At 56.1% G+C, this 22,970-nt stretch overlaps 1 protein-coding gene across 2 annotated transcripts; it reads left to right on the top strand.

The window, feature by feature from the left end:
- Nucleotides 1–2,662: 2,662 nt before the first annotated feature.
- DGCR8 (DGCR8 microprocessor complex subunit) lies at nt 2,663–22,633 on the top strand. Of its 2 annotated transcripts, XM_081253046.1 has the most exons (15): nt 2,663–2,807; nt 6,624–6,905; nt 7,324–8,324; nt 8,770–8,929; nt 10,759–10,901; nt 11,063–11,345; nt 12,626–12,823; nt 12,981–13,082; nt 13,640–13,738; nt 14,986–15,068; nt 19,668–19,768; nt 20,010–20,116; nt 21,023–21,150; nt 22,087–22,200; nt 22,495–22,633. In XM_081253046.1, the coding sequence occupies exons 3-15, from the start codon at nt 7,605–7,607 to the stop codon at nt 22,576–22,578; spliced, it is 2,322 nt and encodes a 773-aa protein (XP_081109172.1). In that variant the 5' UTR covers nt 2,663–2,807; nt 6,624–6,905; nt 7,324–7,604; the 3' UTR covers nt 22,579–22,633. The 2 variants fall into 2 exon arrangements, with proteins under 2 accessions (XP_081109172.1, XP_081109171.1); XM_081253045.1 differs by lacking the exon at nt 6,624–6,905.
- The last annotated feature ends 337 nt before the right edge of the window (nt 22,634–22,970 follow it).

The raw sequence follows: 22,970 nt of genomic DNA on the forward strand, positions 1-22,970 counted from the left end.
TCCCCAGGTGGGTGGGGAGGCAGAGCCACGAGGCCAGGAGGGAAGAGGATGAGGGCGAGGTGGTCCTCGGGGTCCTGCCACACCCAGCTCACCCTGCTGCCTGGCACCCCTGCCTTCGCCTCACTTGCCCTGGCTCTTGCCACTGCTCCTGCTCCAGGGCCTTTGCTCTCACTGTCCCCTCTGCCTGAAGGGCTCCTTCCCCAGACACCCAAACTGCACTCCCCCTCATGTCCCGCAGGTCTTTGCTGAAGTCCCGGGCAGTCGACTTGTCTAAGGCAGTCTTCTCTCCCTTGGTCCCTGCTCTGCTTTGCTCTGAAACAGAAAGCGCTGTTTGATGTGCTGTGCGTTTTGATTGACTGTTTCTTGTATGTCTCCCTGTCAGAACAAGAGCTCCAGGAAGTCGGGACCTTTCCTCTCTTGTCTACCCCTGTATCCTGATGCCCAGGCCAGGTAGATGTTAGAGCTGAGGATGACAGTGCTGGCCCTTCCCAGGCCCCATTGGCTCAGGCCAGTGTCTGGAAGTGAGGTCGGTGCTGTAGGTGGGTTCGGGACCCTGGGAAACCGTCTCCTAGAATTGCTTTTGACATGCCCAGAAAGGCCTCTGTGCCTGTCACCAGATGCATCTGATCCCCGAGTCCCCAACATGGGTCTCTTCTGGGCAGAGGAGACTCTGCCCATTCCCAGATGAGCTGCTTCTGTTCTCCGGCTCCAGGATGGCCAAGCGGAAGTATGCAGGCACAGAGGCTGGAGGCGTGGAGCTGAGCGAGGCAGAGGCATGTCTACGAGCACACATGGCCAGCCCAGGGACACAGGGGACCTTGGGTCTAATCCCACTGGGCCTGGCTCCTGGCCTTCTGCCCACAGACTCCCCCCACCCCGGGTCCATCATTCCCATCTTTTGGTCTCATCTGCCAGCAGATGGCATCATCCAGGCTCTCCAGAGGGAAAAGTTTCCTCCCCCAGCTTGGGCCGGAGTTCCAACTTCCAGGTGTGGATCTTTGTGACTCCAAGGCTGGAGCCAGGTGGGGATGGTGGGGAGGTCCCGTGGTAAGGTCCTTGTCCATCACCCGGTTGGTGCCAGGCCGAATGGAAGTTGGCTGTAGTGTGCAGGGCTGAGGTCTCAGGTCTGACTGGGGTAGGCGGGGCCCCCACCTCACCAAGCAACAAAGCGTGGCGAGGTGGCTAGTTGGAGGGTGGTGTGCTGAGGGTTCCCATGGGCTCTGACTGCACTGGACAAGGTCAGCAGCTGGCTGAGTCCAGGAGCCAGACCCTTACAGGGCTCGGTGTCCACTGGGGTTCCTGGTGCTGTCCCCTGGCGCAGCCTGACAAGCAGAGGGGCAGGCAGGGAGGGAAGGGCCTGGGTAGGCCTCCAGCTTAGTCACCTGCAGCACCCCTGCCCCGCTTTCTTTTAGGAAGTGATTTCAACTTGCTACGAACTTGAAAAAATAGAACAAAGAATCCAATATCCTTTGCCCAATTCCTCCCGACTGTAACACTTTACCTAACCACAGTAACCTTGTATTACAACCATGAAATTAGCATTGACCTTTTCTGAATTTTACCAACTGTCCTGGTAATAACCCTTGTCTGAGTTCAGACCCCTCATCCCACTTAGTTGTCTCTCCTTCAGTCCAAGACAGCTCCTCAGTCTTTGACTTGAACAATTCTGATACTTTCTGAAAAGCACTGGCCCATTTTTTGGGTAGAAGGGCCCTCCTATGGGTTTGCTGGATCGTTCTTCACGATTACATTCAGGTTTTGCCTTTGGGGCTTTAATGTGGATACATGTCCCTCTCAGGAAGCCCTCCATACGACACTTTACTGGTGCTTTTTTTCATTTTTATCGAGGCATCATTAACACACAAAGCAACACACGTCTTTCAAGTGCATCCTCTGATGTTGGTCGTGTGCACCTTTGGTCACCTGGTGAAGGGGTCTCCCAGGTTATTTCTTGAAAAATCACTGTATTCACTTTGCAGTAGTGAGAGTCTGGGGCGGGTGGGAACTCTGCAACTCTGCCAAACTGACAACCCCCGTCTGTTTCTCATTTTTTGCCCTCTGTCTAGCACCCCTGGCTTTTGTCTGCAGCAGCCACCGTGCCGGCTGCCGACGGGAGAGCGTGTTCCCGGCATTCCTGGGAATTCCCGCCTCAGCAAGAGCGGTCCCTGCTCCACGGCTCAGCACCTTTGTCAAGGCTCCTCGCGCAGGATCAGCAAATGGAAAAGTGCCAGACACTTGCGCACACTTGTTTTTTTCCCCCTAGTGGTTACGTTTAATGCTTTTAAATGGAAAACGGGTGATGTCTCTATGTGTACGGTCTCGTCCTTACCGTCCACACCGGAGAGGCACCCTCTACTCCTGGTTCCCGGCGTCCTCCGCGCTCCCCCGTTCCCGGCGTCACCCGCGCTCCCCGTTCCCGGCGCCCATCGCGGCCGCCGTCCTCCGCGCCACGAGCCCCGCCCCAACGGCGACCGTTAGCGCGGCCGCGGCCTCAGCGCCTGGTCCCGCCCACGTGGCCGCACCATTGGGCTGCGCGCCGTGGCCGGGAGCGCCGTGCGCCGCCGATTGGCTGCCTCTGCAGCCCGCTCTGCGGTTCCCCCAATGCGGGGCGGCCGCGCGCAGGATTGGCCGCGCGCGCTAAGGTCCGCCCTCCGCTCGCCCCGCGCGGCAGGCGGGTCCCGCCGACTGGAGAGCGCCCGCGCGGCCCTTCTGGAGGGCGGTGTTGGCGGCGGCGGCGGCGGCCGGGCAGTAGGGGTCTCCGCTGCAGTTGGGCTGCGGGCAGCTCGCGCCGGCCGCGGGCGCCGGAGGTAGGTGCGGGGCGCGAGGGGCGCCCCGCAGCCGAGCGGGCGGGCGGGCGGGCGGCGCTGCGGCCTGCGTGAGGCGCGCCCTTCCCCTCCCTCCCTCCCAGGCCGAGGCCGCGGGCCGGGGTCGGCGGGCGGGGGGGCGCGGGCCTGGCCTCTCCGAGTCCCGGCCTTTGTGAAGCATCATGGCCACGGGCCTCGGAGCGTGGGCGGGGGGCCAGCCGGGGCCGGAGTCTGAGCTGGGGCCGGGGGCGGCGGCGGGCCCCGGGCCTGGGGGCGGCGCGCAGGTCGCTTTCCGCCCGGGCAGACACCGGGGTGTGAGGAGGCCCCTCGTCCCGCGGGCCCGAAGCCGTAGATGGCTTTCAGGCGGGAAAGGTACCAACAGGGGCGGTGCTCGCCCAGGACCCTGCCGGGTGTAACACAGTTTGGGAAATCTGAGAAGTCGCTCGTCTTCACCAAATGCTCACGGACTGAGTGTCACGTAGGTGATCAGGATGTGGTTTTGTCGTAACAATGACTATGATAGAAATGAGTGGAAGGTGGCAACCTGTTGACAGTGGTACCTGTCAGGTGTCGTCCGATGGACTTGGGTTCCTCAGGGTAGGAACTTGATTTGTCGTTTGCATGCTTGCATGTACCTTGTTACCCGGTGCACGACAGTCCATTCTGGGGCTGGGGACTGTGCCAGGCCAACCGCTAGGCGGGGATCCTGTTTCCTGGCGGCGGTAGAGTGGGCCAAACCCTGCCACAGGCGGTCACCCACCAGAGGGAGTGAATGGCCAGTCGGCAGTGCCGCCTGTAAGTGCGGGATGTGAGGCCGATGGAGGATGACAAAAGGACGGGATGAGGTCATACTGCTGCTGGGTTGGGCGGGAGGCTGCAGCGCCGAGAGGCTTGAGCGAAAGGCAGGAGCCACAGCGCTGGACCATCACAGACGGCACCTCCATGCCAGCCCAGCAAGCGGACTCCAGTGAAGGGCACTGTCCAAGCGTCTTGGTTTTACCCTGTGTCGGGATCCAGGGGAGCCTGCTGCAAGTCTGCTGCTGGCTTATGGTCCACTTGGCAAGCAAAGTTTGTATCCGTGTGTGCAGTCAGCTGAAGCAGTAGTGAGGCCGATGGCAGGAGAGCCACCCTTTGAGCCCTTTGTGGCCAGCCACTGTGCAGGGCACTTCCCAGGGGTTTTATAATCTAACCGTGACCTTGGGGGTAGGAAAGTGAGTCTGACTGGTTTGCCCAGTCTCGGCTTCAGGTTGGAGCTGCCCTCTACTCCTTGGTGATCTCGTCCAGTCTCCTGGCTTTAATGCCATCTCTCCTTGACATCTGCATCTCCATCTCCAGACCTTGCCTCCCTTCTGAGCTGCAGCCTAATGTCTGTGGCTGCCTCTTCCACATCCCCACGTGTTACTTTGATGCCAAGTAGCCATGTGCCAACTCCCCATGCTGCCTTCACCACCTCTGCGTGTGACACCTCTGTCCTTGAGTATGGAGTCACTCCTAGGCCTCCATGCAACCCTCAGGACAGTTTCTCACCACCTCCAGCGTGACATGCTGGTCCAAGCTCTCGGTGAGCCTCTTTATCCTTTTCTTTGCTCTCCCCCTTGCTCCTCCTACTGTCCACCCACCTGGGGTTTTTCTGGACCTACAGTGGTTCTTTTAAACTGCAAGACTGTAATCCCGAGGCAGTACAGACTGGAGCCAGCTTACCTGGGGGGTAAAGCAGCTCCACCACTCTCTAGCTGTGCGACCTCGAACAAGTTGCTTCATTTCTCTATCCTTAACTTTTTCTCACAGTGCTGTGTGAGAGCTGGTGAGTGACAGTACCTAAAGTGCTTAGAACAGGGCTTGCCTGAGGGTTGGTTGCCACTGCTCACCTTGGATCATGTGACCTCACCGCTTGGACCCTCCTGTCCAGTGGCCCATCTCTCAAGATAAGAGCCAGAGTCCAGCTCTCCCTTGCCCTCATTGACCTGGCCTCCTCTCTCCCCACCGGGCATACTGCTGTCACCTGCCACCCCATGCTCCTACCCAGAGGCCTTTGCTCTTCTCGCTGTTGCCTGGAATGTCCCCACCTCCCACCCCAGCTACCCACCCGGCCCACTCCTCTACCTTCAGGTGGACGTTGGCTGTGAGGCCTTTCCTGCCCACCCGTTGTGAAGCTGCCTCCCCTTCCCCAACTCCTTGCTTTGTTTTTTCTTGAACGGTTCTCAGTTTTTCTTAGTTGTTACTTGTCAGTCTCTGTGCTAAAATGTGAGCTCTGTGGCCAGGGGTTTTGTCTGTCTCATGTCCTCAGCATCTAAAATGGTATGTGTGTACCACCTGGAAGGTATTGATAGGTACCGACAGGCAACAGGGATGGTAAGGAGCTTGCTTAGGATGGCCTGCTGTGGAGCCCTCAGCATGAGCTGCTGCCCCTGGGGCTGGGCAGCTTCCCTGAGCTCCAAGGACCACACTCTCCACGGTCCTTGGAGACTCCACTCTGCAGCTCTTCAAGGCTTCCATTCTTCAGTTTTTATCATTCTCATCCTGGCTTTGTGCTGCTCTTAGCCTTTGAACTTGGTAGCAGGTGTCCCCGTCCTGTGCTGAGTGTGTCTTCAGTGCCACCCGTCTCCTCACATCTCTTCATGTTAGCCTTTTCAGCCCCAGAATCACGAGTTGGCTCTTGCTAGGGTCTCTGCAGACCTGCCTGGTGCCGAGGGGTTTGGTCCTGGTCACATCTGTGTTCTGTAGCACTGGGTATGCTGACCTTCTGTCCTTCTCTGAAATGATCTTTCTTGGTGCCAGGAGACTGGCCCTACTCCACTCAGTGTTCCTCGTGTGTGTCTGGCTACAGCCTCCTCAGCGATCACTGCGGTTCTGAGTCTGTCATCATTTGTGTGCTATGTTTCCTTGGTCCTGAGCACCTTTGACAGACATACCTGTGGGGGAGGTATTATGTTAAATTCCCACTGAAATCAGAAATGTGAAGACATCTTAGAATCTAGGAAATAGATTGACAGTCAGTGGTCGTTGTCCTGTAGTTCATGGTAGTGCCCCCATCAGAGTAGGTAGTCTTTGGGTAGTTGTTGGATGAATTAATCAAATCTAAACAAGTCTCTGGTTTTTATGTTATGTCCCCTTCAAAGTTCAACCACCACGCTCTGTCCCTTCACTTCTGTCCCTAAACTTCTTAAACATGTGGTGTCTGCCGTTTCCTGTTCTGTCTGCAACCAGCAAGCTGCCCCGAGTGGGTGTGGGCACGCACATGTGTCTGCATCCGCGTGCACATGGCATGTTTGTGCGTGTGTCTGCACGGTGTGGGGGTGTACATGTGAGCACATGCGTGCGTGTCTGCACGTGTTTGTGCTTCTGCTCTGGTGGGTGCCCTCCCTCCTGCAGGCCCCTGTGTTTGGACGGCCCCCTGCCCTGCCTTCTCAGCCTTGTGTCTTCCCTTCCGTTGTGCTTCTCCAGAGTTGCGTCCTCAGCCCTCTTCTTGGTCTGCATTCCCTCTCTGGGCGGCCTCTCCTGCGGTTTGGGTGACCGCCTGGCTGATGTGTCCTGGCGGCCTCAGCCCCATTGGCCGGGTCTGCCCAGAGGCTCAGGGCGCCCTCCTCTGCAGGCCCTGCTTGACTGTCCCTGCGAGGAGAGGCCTTGTTGGTCGTCAGGGCCCCCTTGTCCCAGCTCTCCACTTCTGCCCACTCAGCAGTGTGGTCAACTCTGTGTCTCTGCTGTTCTCGAGGGCGCGGGCACCGTGCCTGGCGCAGCTGTTGGCCTCCCTTCTCGAGTAGGGACTGAATTGTGGCCTAAGGGTCCCTTCACTCCCGGTGGCTTCTTGTTGCCCCCCAGGATGGAGCCAGGCTCCGGGCGGCTCCCAGGACTCCCTGTGCCTTGGCTCCAGCTGTCTCCTGCGGCTCCCCCGACCCACCCTGGCTGGGCTCCCTTCCCTGCGGCCACCACCCCTACCTCTCCCGGGAACAGAACCACGCCACCTCTGGCTCCCCCAGCCCGCTGCATCACTGTCCCCATCCACGTGCCCCAGGGTCCCGGGTGACAGAGCCCCTGGCCCTAGTGCCGCAGAGTTGAGCCGAGGGTCTCCCGCTTGCCCTCTGACTGACCCGGCCCTCGCAGGTGAGTGGATCCATGTCGCTCTGGTGCTGGAGGGAATCCGCACACCTTCTGTGTGTTCTGGAAAGGGCAGCCTTGCATTGCATGCTGGCTTGCCTTGTAAACTGAGTTAGGGGGTGCTGCGGTGAAGTTTAGTGGAGGATTTTTTTTTTTAATCCTTTTTGAGCCTAAATATATGGTTTTTGTGCTTCTCAAGTTGGAATTACAGTGGACAATTAATAAAGTTTTTAATTTGGGACTTAAGGTACAATTTAGGTTCTGAAGAAAAAAGTAAAGTTCAATTGTTTTGAAGCATAGAAGATTCTCTTTTGGGGCAGCATTCTTTTAAGTTTTCACTGCGCTGTCAATAGCACTGGGCTCTTGGTACCAGGACGCGGAGGGCTCTGTTGCGTTTTGACGATGCCTTTACGTCTCTTTGCAGGTGGAGGAAGACGGGTGCCCCTCCGGCTTGAGGACAGACTCGCTTAGTCGTCAGTCATTTAAGCTGAGTGCATTGTGATTTCCAATAATTGAGGCAGTGGTTCTAAAAGCTGTCTACATTAATGAAAAGAGCAATGTGGCCAGCTTGACTAAGCCGCCAGCGTGTGCAGCGCGGGCAGGACGGCACCCGGGTCTCGACGGACTTGTGCATGTTAGCTGTATAGATTTATGTAAGGTTTTTTAAAACTCTGGTCTTTTAAAATAGTCTTAACCACTTTTACTATGGAGACATGTGAGAGCCCCTCTCCTCTCCCGCGTGAGCCCGCAGGAGGAGCGGTGATGGAGAACCAAGCTTGCCCCCTCCGAGCGCTGCCCCGTGGACAGTCTCCACCACCTCCCCTGCAAACGTCCAGTGATGCAGAGGTAATGGACGTTGGCTCTGGTGGTGATGGACAGGCCGAACCCCCTGCTGAGGACCCGCTCAACTTCTACGGAGCTTCTCTTCTCTCCAAAGGATCCTTCTCTAAGGCCCGCCTCCTCGTAGACCCGAACTGTAGTGGCCACAGCCCGCGCACCGCCCGGCACGCACCTGCGGTCCGGAAGTTCTCCCCTGACCTTAAGTTGCTTAAGGATGTAAAGATTAGCGTGAGCTTTACCGAGAGCTGCAGGAGTAAGGACAGGAAGGTGCTGTACACGGGAGCGGAGCGCGACGCGCGGGCAGAGTGCGGTCTGGCCCTTAGCCCTGTCAGTGGAGACGTGCATGCTTGTCCCTTTGGCGGGAGTGTTGGTAACGGGGTAGGCATAGGGGGTGAGAGTGCGGATAAGAAGGATGAGGAGAATGAGCTGGATCAGGAAAAGAGAGTGGAGTACGCAGTGCTGGATGAGTTAGAAGATTTTACTGACAATTTGGAGCTAGATGAAGAAGGAGCAGGCGGGCTCACGGCTAAAGCGATCGTGCAGAGAGACAGAGTGGACGAAGAGGCCTTGAAGTTCTCCTACGAGGTATGTCGGTGTCCCCTCCTTTGGAGCACTCTTAGCAAAACCCAAAGAGAGGTATTTGGGAATTGCAGTATCTCTGTAAAGCTGATGTTGCAGAGGAAGGAACACCCACAGGAGGTGGAAACGTAAATGTGAAAAGAGAAAGCCGTCAGGAGTCCAGGTTTTCAAACTTTGCTAATGAAAAGTTTGGCTGACAGGTCTGCCTCGTACCCTTGTCCCAACTGAGTTGGAAGGAGCTGCTGGCCATGCTCCCTGGTGGCACGGGCACCTGCCTGAGCGTGTGCTTCAGCTGGCGGTTTCATTCCATTTGTTTTTCAGATGATCACGCAACATAGAGGCACACCTAGGCCCCTGAGAGCGCCTCCTTTCTGTGTCGTTGTCATTGACACTGTGACACTTGCCTGGAGGGCACCGGGGGGCTGTGGTGTCTGAACAGCATATTTTGCAGGATGATTTTGACAACGATGTTGATGCTCTGCTGGAAGAGGGCCTCTGTGCTCCCAAAAAGAGGCGGATGGAGGAGAAATATGGAGGAGACAGCGACCACCCGTCAGATGGAGAGACAAGTGTGCAGCCAATGATGACCAAGATTAAAACAGTGCTCAAAAGTAAGTCGGGCCAGGAAGTAGCGAGTGTTCACGGGGCTTTGCACGTACGGGCATGAGAGCCCTCGGTGTCAGGCAGCAGGTGTGCTTCTGAGGCCAGGAGGGCCCTGTCTGGTGACAGGAAACAGACAAGATGTGAGGACACACCCAGATGCATGATGGCCCAGCTGCAGGTGGTGCAGGTGCTGTGGAAACCAGAGCAGCTGGGCTTGTGCGGCGTGGCGGGGAGAGGCCTTCTGAGGGAGCTGGGCAGATCCCTGGGGAGGGGGCATCCAGGGGTATGGATGCTGGGCCCAGAGGCGGTTGCTTGGCACGGTGGCTGGTGATGGTTGCAGTCTGGGTTCTAGATTCTGTGCCAAGTGTCGGAGCCACTGGAAGCAAGCAAGACTCGTTCCACAGTCTGGTCTGAAAGCACGGCTCGCAGTGCACCTGTGACTCCTGCACTTTGAGTGGGTAGAGGTGGAGGGGTCGGAGACGCAGTGGGGAACAGTCGGGTCGCCAAGAGCTGGCCCGTGCAGCCCCCCTGCTGACGTGGAGAGGTCTGAGGGGGCTCCGTGTCTGTTTCTGTCTTGGCCTGGAGGCACCTCTCAGTGTCTAGGTGGAAGTGTCAGGTGGGCGATGGAAAGGGGCTGGAGGGACACAGGACTCAGGCACACAGGTTACATCTTCTGCTGAGCACCAGCGCAGGTGGCCAGCGTGATGGGAGGAAACCGAGGGTGGCCGACGTACAGTCTCCTGGCTGCGGAGCGGACATGTTGGCAGTGCTGGGCCGCGCCTCTGCTAAGTGGGCCGCAACAGGAACAGTAACAGACTATGAGATGCACGCAAGCTCTCCGGGCACCTGGGCCAACTCTGTGACAGCTCACTATCGCAGACATGCCTTGTCCCATGATGTGCTCAGCTTAAGCTGTGTGAGTGCCTCCTTCTCCTTACTTAGCCCATAGCTGGTTGCAGACAGCTCCCAGCCCAGCCCAGCCCGCGGTGGGCGTGGGGGTGCCTGAGGGGGTCTGTGCATGTCCAACCTCACATTCCCTCCCAGGGCCGTCGTGACACAGGTGTCCGCTGGTGTCGGCCACGTGTGGGTGTCAGACCTGGCACAAGGGTGTCATTCCCTTTTCTGTAAGAGTAGCTGGTGCTGTTTTCATCTCGTATGTGTCTTTTTAGATTTCACTTGGTTTTTCACTTCTGTTTCTGAATTTTTAACTTGTTCCCAATACCTGTAAGAAAAATAAGTTTTACTTAAGTCTTTGCCATGTGCTTTTTTCAGCAGCCAGGGCTGTCAGTGGCAGCTCGAACAGCACAGGCTTGTCACCTGCCCACAGGGAGCAGTGATCCACAGATGTGCAGTTACTAGCAAAGGCTACCCAGGCCCTGCGGTGCCTCTGGCCATACCTGTGGGAGGCGGGTGGGGAGTCAGTGTCCACGGTGCTTGCCAGCCGTGGAGGCAGAGCTGTGGCGAGGCCCTGTGTCTTGCAGAACCCTGCTCTGGGCTCCGTGGTGTGCCTGTGCCGTTCTAGGCTGGGGAGTATAGCAGTTAGCAGGGTGGACAGCTTCCTGCTGCACGGAGGGACTTGGAGCCTGTGAGTCACACCCAAGAGGGACAGGCACAGCAGCAGAGGGAGAGCAGAGTTTTGCAGGTGGGGCTGGGTGGGGCTTTCTCTAGTGGAGGGCGGGGTGTTCCCCCACTCCTACTTTTTAGAGGTTCTCTGTAACGTTGGGTCCACCTTGCTGTTGTTTCTGACACGGGTTGTAACTTTGGAAACGTCCTGACAGTTCTTACTCAGTTACAAGTGTCTTCAAGTGATTGCAGAGTATTCTTGTCTTCTGTGCAGGTCGTGGCCGTCCACCTACAGAACCACTGCCGGACGGGTGGATCATGACGTTCCATAACTCCGGAGTCCCCGTGTACCTGCACCGAGAGTCTCGGGTGGTCACCTGGTCCAGGCCATACTTCTTGGGAACAGGAAGCATACGGGTAGGGGACGTATCTGTCGTGAATTTAGTCTTGTAAGTTGCAGGAGGAGCATGCATGTCTGCCCACGTTGCATTGCAGCCAGATAGGCAGGTGAAAGGCATCGGACGTTCAGACTTTTGGGGCCATCCTTGTAATCTGTGTTGCAATTTCACTGTCCACAGAAACATGACCCTCCTCTGAGTAGCATCCCCTGTCTGCATTACAAGAAAATGAAAGACAATGAGGAAAGGGAGCAAAACAGCGAGCTTGCCCCCTGTGGGGAGGTGTCTCCTGCCAAGCCCCTGAGCCGATCTGCAGAGCTGGAGCTTCCCCTGGAAGAGCCCGACTCCTTGGGGGTTGACTTGGGGCCCCCAGATGAGAAGGACCCACTGGCGGCCGAGGCCGCCCCCGGGGCCCTGGGGCAAGTGAAGGCCAAGGTGGAAGTGTGCAAAGATGAATCAGTTGGTAAGTTTCCAGAGTGAACTTGGTCCCTGAGGAGGAAGGGACCTGTCCGTGCTTGCCTGTCCACTCCCGTATGGCTGGAGAGGCCGTCTCCCCAAGCTTAGGAGATTCTGCCTGCTGACCTCTTGCTCCCGACCCGCACACCGGTGCTGCCCTGCAGATGGCCTTTTTCTCTTGTCATGTTCGCGATCTTTCCTCAAGTCTTGCTTTTCATGAAAATGGGACATGCTCGCATGGAGTCCTGGTGTACCAGTGCGCATAGTGTGCGTCTCCACCACGTGGTGTGGATGCCGCCCCCTTCTCAGACCCTCAGTTGCTCTCAGGTGTGGGGCGTTCCTCCCTGTCCTTCCTGCATCTCTTCCGTGATGGAAGGCTGTCTTAGCCCCCATGCGTTTTCGGGGTCTCTCATTCTGTGCTACTGCCCAGCCTGTCTGGGAACTCCTGCATGTGAGGGGCTGGGGCTGCTGCTGAGGAAGGGGACAATGGTGTCTAGCTCCCTGTCCCAGCCAGCTCTGTCAGCGGGTGGGCTGTTCTCGGGACCCAGCTGGAAGGGAGCCCTTCCTATAAGACTCTAACTTGACGGTCTGCCTCTTCACACCGTCCTTCCGTACACGCAGGACACACCTGAGTGTGCTCCTATTTTTCTGAAAACACCTGCCTCCCACCTCTGACCTCATGGCGCTTGTTTCCAGACTCCCTTCTCTGCACTCATGTGTAAAGAACTATGTGGTTTTGGTTTGTCACTAAGTGTGCAAGCACGTTGTCCTGTAGCTCACGTGGAATCTCAGGCATTTGCCTGGGTGGGAGGAGGGGTGCAAGCAGGGCGCCAGCAAGGCTGATGGGAAGCCCTGGGGTCCTGGGGGAGAGGTGGGACGAGTGCCATGGCCCTGAGCTGCCTGTTTGCTGCAGGGCCTGGGGGCGGCCACGGTGGGCACGTGGTGCCTTGGCTGCTGCTGGCCGTCCGGCACCTGTTTCCGTATGGGGAGAAAGGTCCCAAAGGCTGGTTGTGGTTGGCTTTTTTTTTTTTTAGGTTCCTTTTTGTTTGTTTATTTTTGTATTCTTATTCTTGCTCTAAATTAACTAAAGGACATGCCAGAAATTTGTCCCTAGGGGACCTCGCAGGGTAATAAGAGCTGGCAGGATGAAAGGACGTGATTCTTTACTTCCCTCGCCCTTGGAGAGGAAAGGGGAAGGGGGTATCGTGTGCCTGGGACCTGCCCTGCTCACCGGGTGGAGGGTGTGACCTCCACCTGTGACTTGGGTCTCTGGTGAATCCCATATAGACCTCGAGGAGTTTCGGAACTACTTGGAGAAGCGCTTTGACTTCGAGCAAGTTACCGTGAAGAAGTTCAGGACATGGGCTGAGCGTCGGCAGTTCAACCGAGAAATGAAGCGAAAACAGGCTGAGTCAGAGAGGCCCATCCTGCCGGCCAATCAGAAGCTCATCACTCTGTCTGTGCAGGACGCGCCCACGAAGAAAGGTGAGCGGGACTCGCAGGTCTGATGTTCCTGGGCTGTGTGCTGCAAGGGTGCTGCATCGGCCTGTGTCTGCCCTGCGGCACAAAGGTCCTCTCCCCACGGGCTGGGGTGTGGTCGCTGTGGCCCCCGCTGTTGCTGAGATGGCCCCTCTTGTCACAGAGTTTGTCATCAACCCCAATGGGAAGTCGGAGGTCTGCATCCTGCACGAGTACATGCAGCGCGTCCTCAAGGTCCGCCCTGTGTACAACTTCTTTGAATGTGGTGAGTGTGACCTTCCCCATCTCATTCCTAAAGCATCAAGCACGTCACTGGGGTCACCGCTGGGGAGGCAGGAGCTGACTGTCAGTCCCCTCTGCTGGGTAGGAACGAGAGGGGAGGTCGAGGGGGATCAGATGGTCACCTCCCCACACCCCCTTCCCACTGCGCCTCCGAGGGTGGTGGGGCTGCAGCCCTGCAATGGCCACCAGCCGTCCTCTGGCCGCCCGCATCACTCCTTAGTGAAAACCAGAAGCTCAGCGTCCGCCATCGTCTTCCTGCTGCTCTGGCTCACAATGTCTGCATCCCACCCCTTGCACTCCTCCGTCCATCTTTCTCAGACGTTAGTCCCCGTCCCCCTCGACTTCCTGGCCATGGTCTGTGCCTGCTGACTGTCCCTCAGCCCCATCCCAATGCCTCAGGGACCCTCCCAGGCCTCTGCCTTCCAGCAGCAGCCCTACCCCCACCTTGTCTGTCTGGTCAGTGTGAGCAGATTGTGTGTGTGCACGTATGCTTTTAACGTCTTGGCAAGTGTGTTTTAAAATGGTAATTTTAATTTTAAGAGAACCCAAGTGAGCCTTTTGGTGCCTCGGTGACCATCGATGGTGTGACCTATGGATCTGGAACGGCAAGCAGCAAAAAACTTGCGAAGAATAAAGCTGGTAATGTGCCTGCTTGGTGTCAGACCCGTGTTGGCCCACCTATGGCTAGGGAAGGCTGTGGTTGGGGCAAGTATGTTTTATATATGTAATCATCTACTTGGATCTTTTAAAATTATGTACTCACTAAAAAAGACTCAAATAGAAAAAGTAAAACGTGAGAAATGAAAGTAGAAGGCCCTTTTCCACTCAGTTGGCTGGCCAGTGCCTCCCGCCCTGTCCCCAGCGCTCACAGATGCTGGTTGCTCTGTGCTGCCTGAGCCCAGGGCACCGTCTGTTTAAACCCAGCAAGGCAGGGGTGTGCTGAGAAGGAGAACAGGTGGCATCTTCCTCAGGTGGTTTTGATGTCCATGAGGACCATTTTCTAAGTCCTTCCAGCTCCAGACTTGGGACTGCCACTCCTGGAACACAGCCAAGCAGGCCCTTGGGAAAGCTGGTGGTTTTTGGTGGAAATCTGATGCTCCTCCTGCCCGTGGCCTGCTGCTGGCTATGTTCCCGGCACTTCTTGTTGGCATGCTTTTCCAGAAGCCACTTAGCCCCAGCACCAGGGTTATTTGGCCTCTTCTGGGGAGTGGACCACATCGCAGGCTCGTGATGGATGCACCCCGGGCCCTGACACCCCCATCGCCACACTGTCTTCAGAGCAGCTCTGCCCCTTACAGAGTGTGGAGCGTTTATCGCAGTCTCACCGAGTCTTGGGTTGGTGGAGTGTCTGTGCTCCGGGGCTCAGAGTGCCCCTGGGCCTTGCTCTCTTCTGGTGGCGAATGCCGAGGGTGATGGGACCCCACCTTACGGTCTGGCTGACCCCGTGTGAAGCTATGCTGGGCTCACAAGCTCTGCCTGGTCCCCAGGAGGCCTCCTGTCCATTTTAGAGAGATTCTCTCCAAAGGCTCTTCCTGCTTCACAAGTGGGGTGTTCCTGGGGTCTCGGAGCAGAAGCCTGTGAAGGTCCCATAGTGGGTGGGGCCATCCTCGTGGTGCCTCGCCTCCCACCCCCACCCCATGCTCCTCTCCACATGCTCTTCGTTTTGCACCCCTGTTCATGGGGTGCCTGCACTTGGCTTCCCGCCACCCCTGCGCTCAGGCTTGCAGGCGCCTCCCCAGAGTGTCCTTTTGGCCCAACTGCTGCTCCCCACCACACCCTCTGCCCGTGCCTCACCTGCAGGCCCTTGGGGCTCTGTCCCCGGGGCCCAGGCTCCCTCGGCCGTGGGGACCCCCCCCCCCTCACCCTCAGTGTTCCTCTTTCCATAGCCCGGGCCACGCTGGAAATCCTCATCCCGGACTTTGTTAAACAGACCTCTGAGGAGAAGCCCAAAGACAGCGAGGAGCTGGAGGTGAGGGTCGTGAGCCCACCCTGGTGTCAGGCTGTGCTCGGGTTTAATTGCCCAGGTGCCAGGTGCTCCGTCTCTTGTACTTCATCAGAGAGGAGACCTGCTTGTCTTTGCAAGCAGAGAAAACGTTCTTGTCAGAGATTTCTGTCCTTGTGTCTTGCCGAGGGTCGTGAGAAGCTGTGGGTAAATGTTTCGGAAGGAAGCCATGCTCCGCTGACAGCAGATCCAAAGTGGAGTGAGCCTTTGAGGCAGAGGCTGCAAAAGCTAGATTGTTCTTTATGTTAAGAACCATTTAAAACTATCTGTAAAGTTTTTTGGGTAAATATGGTCCTATGGTTATTTGTAGCAAGGGCTTCTCACTCTGAAGAATGCATTCTTTTTTATAACCATAAATTTTTCCCTTTTAAACTACACAGTATAGTGGATTTTTATACATTCAGAATATTTTCATCACTCCAAAAAAAAACTCTGTCCCCATTAGCAGCTACCCCCATTCTCCCCGTTCCCAGCCCCTCAACCCCCAACAGCCACTCATCTACTTTCTGTCCCTGGATTTGCCAATTCTGACGTCTTCTGTCTGTGGAATCATACGATGTATGTTCTTTTGCGACTGGCCTCTTCCACTTCACGTGTTATGTGAGCTGTGAGTATTATCAGATTGAGGACGTTTCTTCCACTCCTGGTTTGTTGATGGTTTTTGTCAGGAATGGGTGTTGGATTGTGTTTTTTCTGTTCCTGTTGAGATGATCTCGTGGTTTTTGTCTTTGACTTTACTGATGTGGGGGGGTGTTTCATTGACTTTTGAATGGTAAAAAAACCTTGCATTCCTGGGATAAATCCCACTCAGTCGTGGTGTATAATCATTTTTATGCGTTGATGGGTTTGGCTCACTGGTATTTATTAAGGATTTTTGCAGCTGTACTTATAAGGGATACTGTTCTGTATTTTCTTTTCTCATGGTGTCGGTGTTGGTATCAGGGTAATACTTGCCTCATAGAATGAGTTGGGAAGTGTTGCTTCCTCTTTCATTGTGTGGAATAGTTTGCGAAGGATTTGTATTAATTTTTTTTTTCTTCTTTGTGGTACACGGGCCTCTCACTGTTGTGGCCTCTCCCTTTGCGGAGCACAGGCTCTGGACGCGCAGGCCTAGCGGCCATGGCTCATGGGCCCAGCCGCCCCACGGCATGCGGGACCCTCCCGGACCGGGGCACGAATCTGTGTCCCCTGCATCAGCAGGCGGACTCCCAACCACTGCGCCACCAGGGAAGCCCATAATTTTTTTTTTTGAAGGTATACCACACGCTTCCTTGGTGGTACAGTGGTTAAGAATCCGCCTGCCAATGCAGGAGACATGGGTGCGAGCCCTGGTCCAGGAAGATCCCACATGCCGTGGAGCAACTAAGCCCTGCGCCACAACTACTGAGCCTGTGTGCCACAACTGCTGAAGCCTGTGAGCCTAGAGCCCAGAGCCCGTGCTCCACCATAAGAGAAGCCACTGCAATGAGAAGCCCGCACACTGCAATGAAGAGTAGCCCCCGCTTGCCACAACTAGAGAAAGCCCGCAGCAATGAAGACCCAACGCAGCCAAAAAAAAAAGATATACCATGCAAGCACAATATTCATTCATTCATTCATTCATTCATTCATTCATTGGCTGCACTGGGTCGTCGTTGCGGCACACAGGCTCCTCTAGTTGTGGCGTGCAGGCTCTGTGGTTTCAGCACACGGTCTTAGTTGCTCCGCGGCATGTGGGATCTTAGTTCCCTGACCAGGGATCAAACACATGTCCCCTGCATTGGAAGGCAGATATTTAACCACTGGATCACCCGGGAAGTCCCAGTATTAATTTTTTAAGCACTTGATAGAATTCACCAGTGAAACAGTCCGAGCCTAGACTTTGCTTGGTTTTGAAGTTATTTATTTACTGATTCAATCTTTTTACTAGTTATACATCTTCAGATTTTCTACTCCTCCTTGAGCCACTTTTGGGATTTTGTGTCTCTCTAGGAGTTTTCCCACTTGATCTAGGTTATCTAATTTATTGGCAAATACACATTCATAGTATTCCGTTATGATCCTTTTGTTTAAACTTTTTTTAAAATAAATTTATTTATTTTTATTTTTGGCTGCATTGTGTCTTCATTGCTGCGCGCAGGCTTTCTCTAGTTGCAGCCAGCGGGGGCTGCTCTTCATTGGGGTGCGCAAGTTCCTCATTGCGGTGGTTTCTCTTGTTGCGGAGCACAGGGCTCTAGGCACGTGGGCTTCAGTAGTTGTGGCACGCGGGCTCAATAGTTGTGGCTCGCGGGCTCTAGAGCACAGGCTCAGTAGTTGTGGCGCATGGGCTTAGTTGCTCTGCGGCATGTGGGATCTCCCTGGACCAGGGCTCGAACCCATGTCTCCTGCATTAGCAGGTGGATTCTTTTTTTGTTTTTTGTTTTTTTTTTGCGGTACGCGGGCCTCTCACTGTTGTGGCCACTCCAATTGCGGAGCACAGGCTCCAGACGCGCAGGCCCATCGGCCATGGCTCACGGGCCCAGCCGTTCCGCAGCATGTGGGATCATCCCGGACCGGGGCACGAACCCGTGTTCCCTGCATCAGCAGGCGGACTCTCAACCACTGCGCCACCAGGGAAGCCCAGCAGGTGGATTCTTAACCACTGCGCCACCAGGGAAGTCCCTTATTCCTGATTTTTAGCAGTTTGAGTCTTTCCTTTCTCTTGGTCGGTCTGACTAAAGGTTTGTCAATGTTGTTTGTCTTTTCAAATATCCAACTTCTGGTTTTGTTGATTTTTTCCTATTGGTTTTTTATTCTCTATTTACTTCTGCTCTTGCCTTTATTATTATTTTTTTCTGCCAGCCTTGGGTTTAGTTTGTTCTTCTTTTTCTAGTGTCTTAAGATTAAGGTATTGATTTGAGGTCTTCTTTTTAAATATGGAGTTTACAGCTATAAATTTTCTTCTGTGTACTACTTTGCATCCCATAATTTTGCTTTAACATATGTTGTGTTTCTTTTGTCATTTGTCTCAAGGTATTTTCCTAATTTCTCTTGTAATTTTTTTCTTTAAACCAGCGGTTATTTTAGGAGCATTTACTTTTCATATATTTGTGAATCTCACAAATTTCCTTTGGTTATTGATTTCTAACTTAATTCCATTGTGGTTCAAAACCATGGTTTTTGTGATTTCAGTCAGTCCTTTTAAGTTTATTGAGGCTTGTGTTGTGACCGCCTGAGAGGATGTGCATTGTGTGTTTCTGAGTGGAGTGAACAGGCGTCTTTGGGTTGAGCTGGTGTGGGGTTTGCTGTTCTCGTTCTTGGTGGGTCTTCTGTTCTGTCTGGACTGGTGTTGAGTCCCCAGCTGTTACTGTTGAATTGTTTATTGCTCCCTTCACTTGTCAGGTTTTGTTTCATGTATTTTGGGGCTGTTAGGTGTGTATGTGTTTGTGATATTGTGATATAAAATACAGGTTTGCTCTTTGTCCTTGGTTCCTGGTGGGACCTTCTAACGTAGTAACTAAATTAACGTTTGGTTTTTGTCTCCAGTTCCTGAAATAGTTCCAGTTGATAAAAGTGAAGGGAACGTTCTATTCTAACCCCTTCAACTACGCCTGAGTTCATGTTCAGGAGGTGAATTTTGGAAGCCCCGAGGATGGGGGTTGGTTGCCAGGGGAACCATCATGTAGTCAGAGGTTGGACTTCCAGCCTTGTCCTCTGCCTCCCCCAGTGCCCGGGGAGGGGTGGTGCTGGGGGTTGGGTTCATCCCTCGTGGCCAGGGGTCTGAGCAGCCTGGCTCACACAGCGACGCCTCCGCAGACACCCTGACTAAGGGGCTCGGGGTGCCTCTGGCTGGCGGACCCATTGAGGTTCTGGGGGGGCGGGGTTGTGTTCAGAGGGGGATGATTTCCTGCTTGCTGGAACCAGGGCCTCCTGATGCTGGGTGGGGAGGAAGCCCCCTCCCTGCCGGAGCAGCCGGTTCCAAGGCTTCTGTACGAAGAGGGCAGGGCTGGGGTTGATGCTGCCACAAGCCGAGGGACACCCAGGGCCCTAGAAGCTAGACAGTCTGGGAAGGGACCTCCCTGAGAGGCTTCAAAGGAGCATGTGGTTCTGTGTTATGGCCGACCCGGGAAGGGGGCCACACTCCTGAGTGGGAGCTGGGGGCCGTGGGGTCAGAGCCACCTCTGGGCTGGCGATGCCCCTGTCACCAGCTTCCTTTTTCTCCCTGAACCAGTTGGGCATCGCCTCTTAAGAACCTTGGTCAAGTTTCTGTTCTGCCGTGTCTGGTCACTTTCTCTCTTCTATATAACCTTACTTATGATGGTTTTCAAGCTTTTCTCCGAAGGTTGTGTGTCTTTAGACTTCTGACCGGTCGTCTGATCAGCCTCTGATTCAGGATGGGCTCCCCAGGCCAGCGGGCAGGCAGCCTGGCCCTTGCCATTCCTCGTTTGTGTCTCGGGCATCTGGGTGGGGAGGTGTGGGATGTGGGGTGCAATGTCTCCGAGAGGTAGTGGTGGGGGCAGGAGGCCCCTGGGGGAGGCGGCAGCACGGGAGCCGCTTCACGGGGCCGCGGGAGTGGCCAGCACTATGACCGGCTGCTTCATTTTGTAGTATTTTAACCACATCAGTATTGAGGACTCGCGAGTCTACGAGCTGACCAGCAAGGCTGGACTGCTATCTCCCTACCAGATCCTCCATGAGTGCCTTAAAAGGTAAGGGGGTGGGGGTGGGGTGCTTCCCTGGCCATCGGGCATGGGGGCCTCTCTTGGGTGCCCAGCACCCTTACACCCAAGGGGCCGGATGGCGTGTGGTGGGAGAGTCCCTCCTCTTGGGCGGAGCAGCGGTTTGGGGAGAAGGGTTGGTGCTGTCTTGATGGGCCCTTGGAGGGCTTTCTGGAAGCAGACATTTCCTTCCCCTCAGCTGATGTCACCTACTGTCTGTTTTCTCCTACAGAAACCATGGGATGGGGGACACCTCCATCAAGTTTGAAGTGGTTCCTGGTAAAAACCAGAAGAGTGAATATGTCATGGCGTGTGGCAAGCACACAGTGCGCGGCTGGTGTAAGACACACACCCCTCCCCCAGTACACCCACACACAGGCTTTCAGTGATCCCAGGGACCACTGCCCTGGCATCAGCCGAGCCTCAGCTGTATGCTGACTGCCCACGGTTGTGCCCGCAGCATCTCATGTCCACATCTGAGTCACAGCTGGCCCGAGTACAGCTGTGGGTGTCCCGTCCCTGGGCTGGTCATTTTGGCTGGGCTGTGTTGCTCCCCAGCGGCTGCCACCGCTGCCCCTGTCCAGCCCTCAGTCCCTGTAAAGGGAGCAGGAGCCTCCTAAGACAGCAGCAGAGCCCCCCGCAGGGCCCTCTGCTGTTGCTGGGCACCAACTGTGCTCTTCACCTAATCTGGTGTTTGGATATAACCTTACTTGAAAAGAAACTTTGTGTAACTACTGTAAACACAGACCAGCACTGGGTAAGTGAGAAGGTCATGACCAAGCAGGCCCTGGGTGTGCCCCGTGCCCTGCAGACACCATTCCTTGCTGAGACCAGCCCTGAGCAGGTAGGCAGGGCATAGGATAGATCCCCCATCTGAGCCAGAGGCCCTTGCTGCTCTCCAGGCCTGTTCTGCACCCTGGCCCCACCTTCTCTCCATCTAGAAACGTCCCCAGCACAGGATGCCCTCTGGATGCTCCCCTATCCCTGTGTCTGCCCTGCAGGTGCATCCTCTGTGTTGGCAGATGTGGGCTGGGGGCCGGGAGGCTATAAGTTATGGCCTTGGGTGTGTCATGACCTCCCCGAACTTCTGGTGGGCTGTTCTGCAGGACGGGCAGGGCTGAGGTGCTGTGCCCAGTGCAGCGGCTGCGCCTTCTGCCCCCTCCCGTCGGGAGTACCCCTGTCTGGACGAGGTGGCCCTGTGGATGGCTGGTATCTGTGACTCCCTCTCTCTACGTTTCCTCTCAGGCAAGAATAAGCGAGTCGGGAAACAGTTAGCTTCTCAGAAGATCCTTCAGCTGCTGCACCCACACGTCAAGAACTGGGGGTCCTTGCTGCGCATGTACGGCCGTGAAAGCAGCAAGATGGTCAAACAGGTAATGGGGCCCCCCGCTGGCACAGGGGGCCGGGGGCAGAGTCGGGCTCTGGCTGCATGGGGAGGGGATGGGGTGCGGGCTGGGGCTAGAGGGAGAGTGAGCAGACCACACACAGACAGCTCTCCCTGGCCACCAACTTTAAACAGCCCGTGTGTCATCTGTTTTGTTTCTGCTCTTTGGGCCAAGATCTCAAGATTTTAGCCAGTACCCTTAGGTTTTTGTGTTTGGGGTGGAGAGAAGTACAGGGAAGCGAGGTTTATGTTGATTTTTTTTTTCCCTGACGTTTACAGAAACGGTCTGGGTCACCAGCACCCCAGTGAGTGGTGGGTGTGGAAGGTGGGGACTGTGGGTGGTGACCCCCAGGCTGTCTGTGAAGAGCTCCTTGCTCTTGGCCTGACAGGGTGGGTGAGGGGAGGGGACACTGGGCCCCGAAGTGCTTGGCCCTGCATTGCTGAGCCTCTGCCTTCGGGTCTGTGCTCTACTTCTGTGAATCGTGCTGGGCTGTGAGTGAGGGGAGAAAGCCTGCTTGGGCCCATGGTGGGAGCCCCCTGGAGCTGGCGGGCGAGGGATCCTTCCAGAGGCAGGGGAGTGTGGCACCCACGGTCAGCAGGCATCCTCAGATACGGCTTCTTCACCCTGGAGGGGCCTGCAGGGAGCTCAGCGTCTGGGCCCCACAGGCTCCCAGGAGCCGCAGTGCCGGGGCAAGTCCTGTCCTGCTGTGTGCTGTCCCCTGAGGCTGTGTCCTGGTCGCTCCTGCCTGAGGGCTCTGGGCATGTCGAGTGCCTGGCCAGTGGCTATGTCAGAGGCCAAGGGGGCCGGGGGAGCACCCCGCGCAGGAGGCAGTGGCAGAAGTGGGGACAGCCGGCAGGCAGCCAGCCAGGCGGGTTAAGGGAGGGGTGGCCCCAGACGGTCCTGCGAGCGGGCTCTGCTCCCCAGGAGACGTCGGACAAGAGTGTGATCGAGCTGCAGCAGTTTGCCCGGAAGAACAAGCCCAACCTGCACATCCTGAGCAAACTGCAGGAGGAGATGCGGAGGCTGGCGGAGGAGAGGGTGAGGCCTGCCCGCATGCCCTCAGGCTGTGGCAGTGCTGGAGAGCTGGTGGCCCTGGCCTCCTGTGCGCTGATGTGGGGTCCCCGTAGGGCTTGTCGGGGCAGCTTCAAATTCCTGGTGGCTGTGACCTCCTTGACCCTCCACTCCCGGGCATGCATCTTGGTGCCCACAGAAGTGCCAGCATGTGGTGCCCTGCGATCGCGCACATTCTGCAGCCCCGCCACCAGCCTTTCACCGAGGTTGGGCTGCAGGTTCCCATGTCGCCTCCATCCCTGACCTTGGCTGTTCTTCCAGGAGGAGACGCGGAAGAAGCCCAAGATGTCCATTGTGGCATCTGCGCAGCCTGGCGGCGAGCCCCTGTGCACTGTGGACGTGTGATGGCTGGTGGTCCGGGCTCAGGGGCTGCCAGCTCCGCTGCGGGGGAGACCTGCCCTCACTCTGCAGCCCCGGGTCTCCAGTCCATGGTCCCCCGCCACTGCGTGTCTGACAGCCAGGTCCACGCAGCTCTTCCTTGGGGGCCACCCACAGGTCTGGGTGGCCATGTTAAAGCATCGACTCAGCCTGCCACACAGGTGGACCCAGAGGTGGGAGGTTGCCGGGGACCTCTGCTTGTGTGGACATGCTGCAGACTGGTGTTATGAAGGTTTTCATGAATTTTAGTATGTAACAGGCGCTGACAAGAAATGATAGTTGGATGACATGAAATGAGAAAGCCCTGCGCCTGGGGCTCCTGCGGGCACCGTAGGGACCTGGCCAGACGGTGCATGCTG

Source organism: Mesoplodon bidens (assembly GCF_964165515.1).
Source record: "Mesoplodon bidens genome assembly, chromosome: 13".
Classification (NCBI taxonomy): Eukaryota; Metazoa; Chordata; class Mammalia; order Artiodactyla; family Ziphiidae; genus Mesoplodon; species Mesoplodon bidens.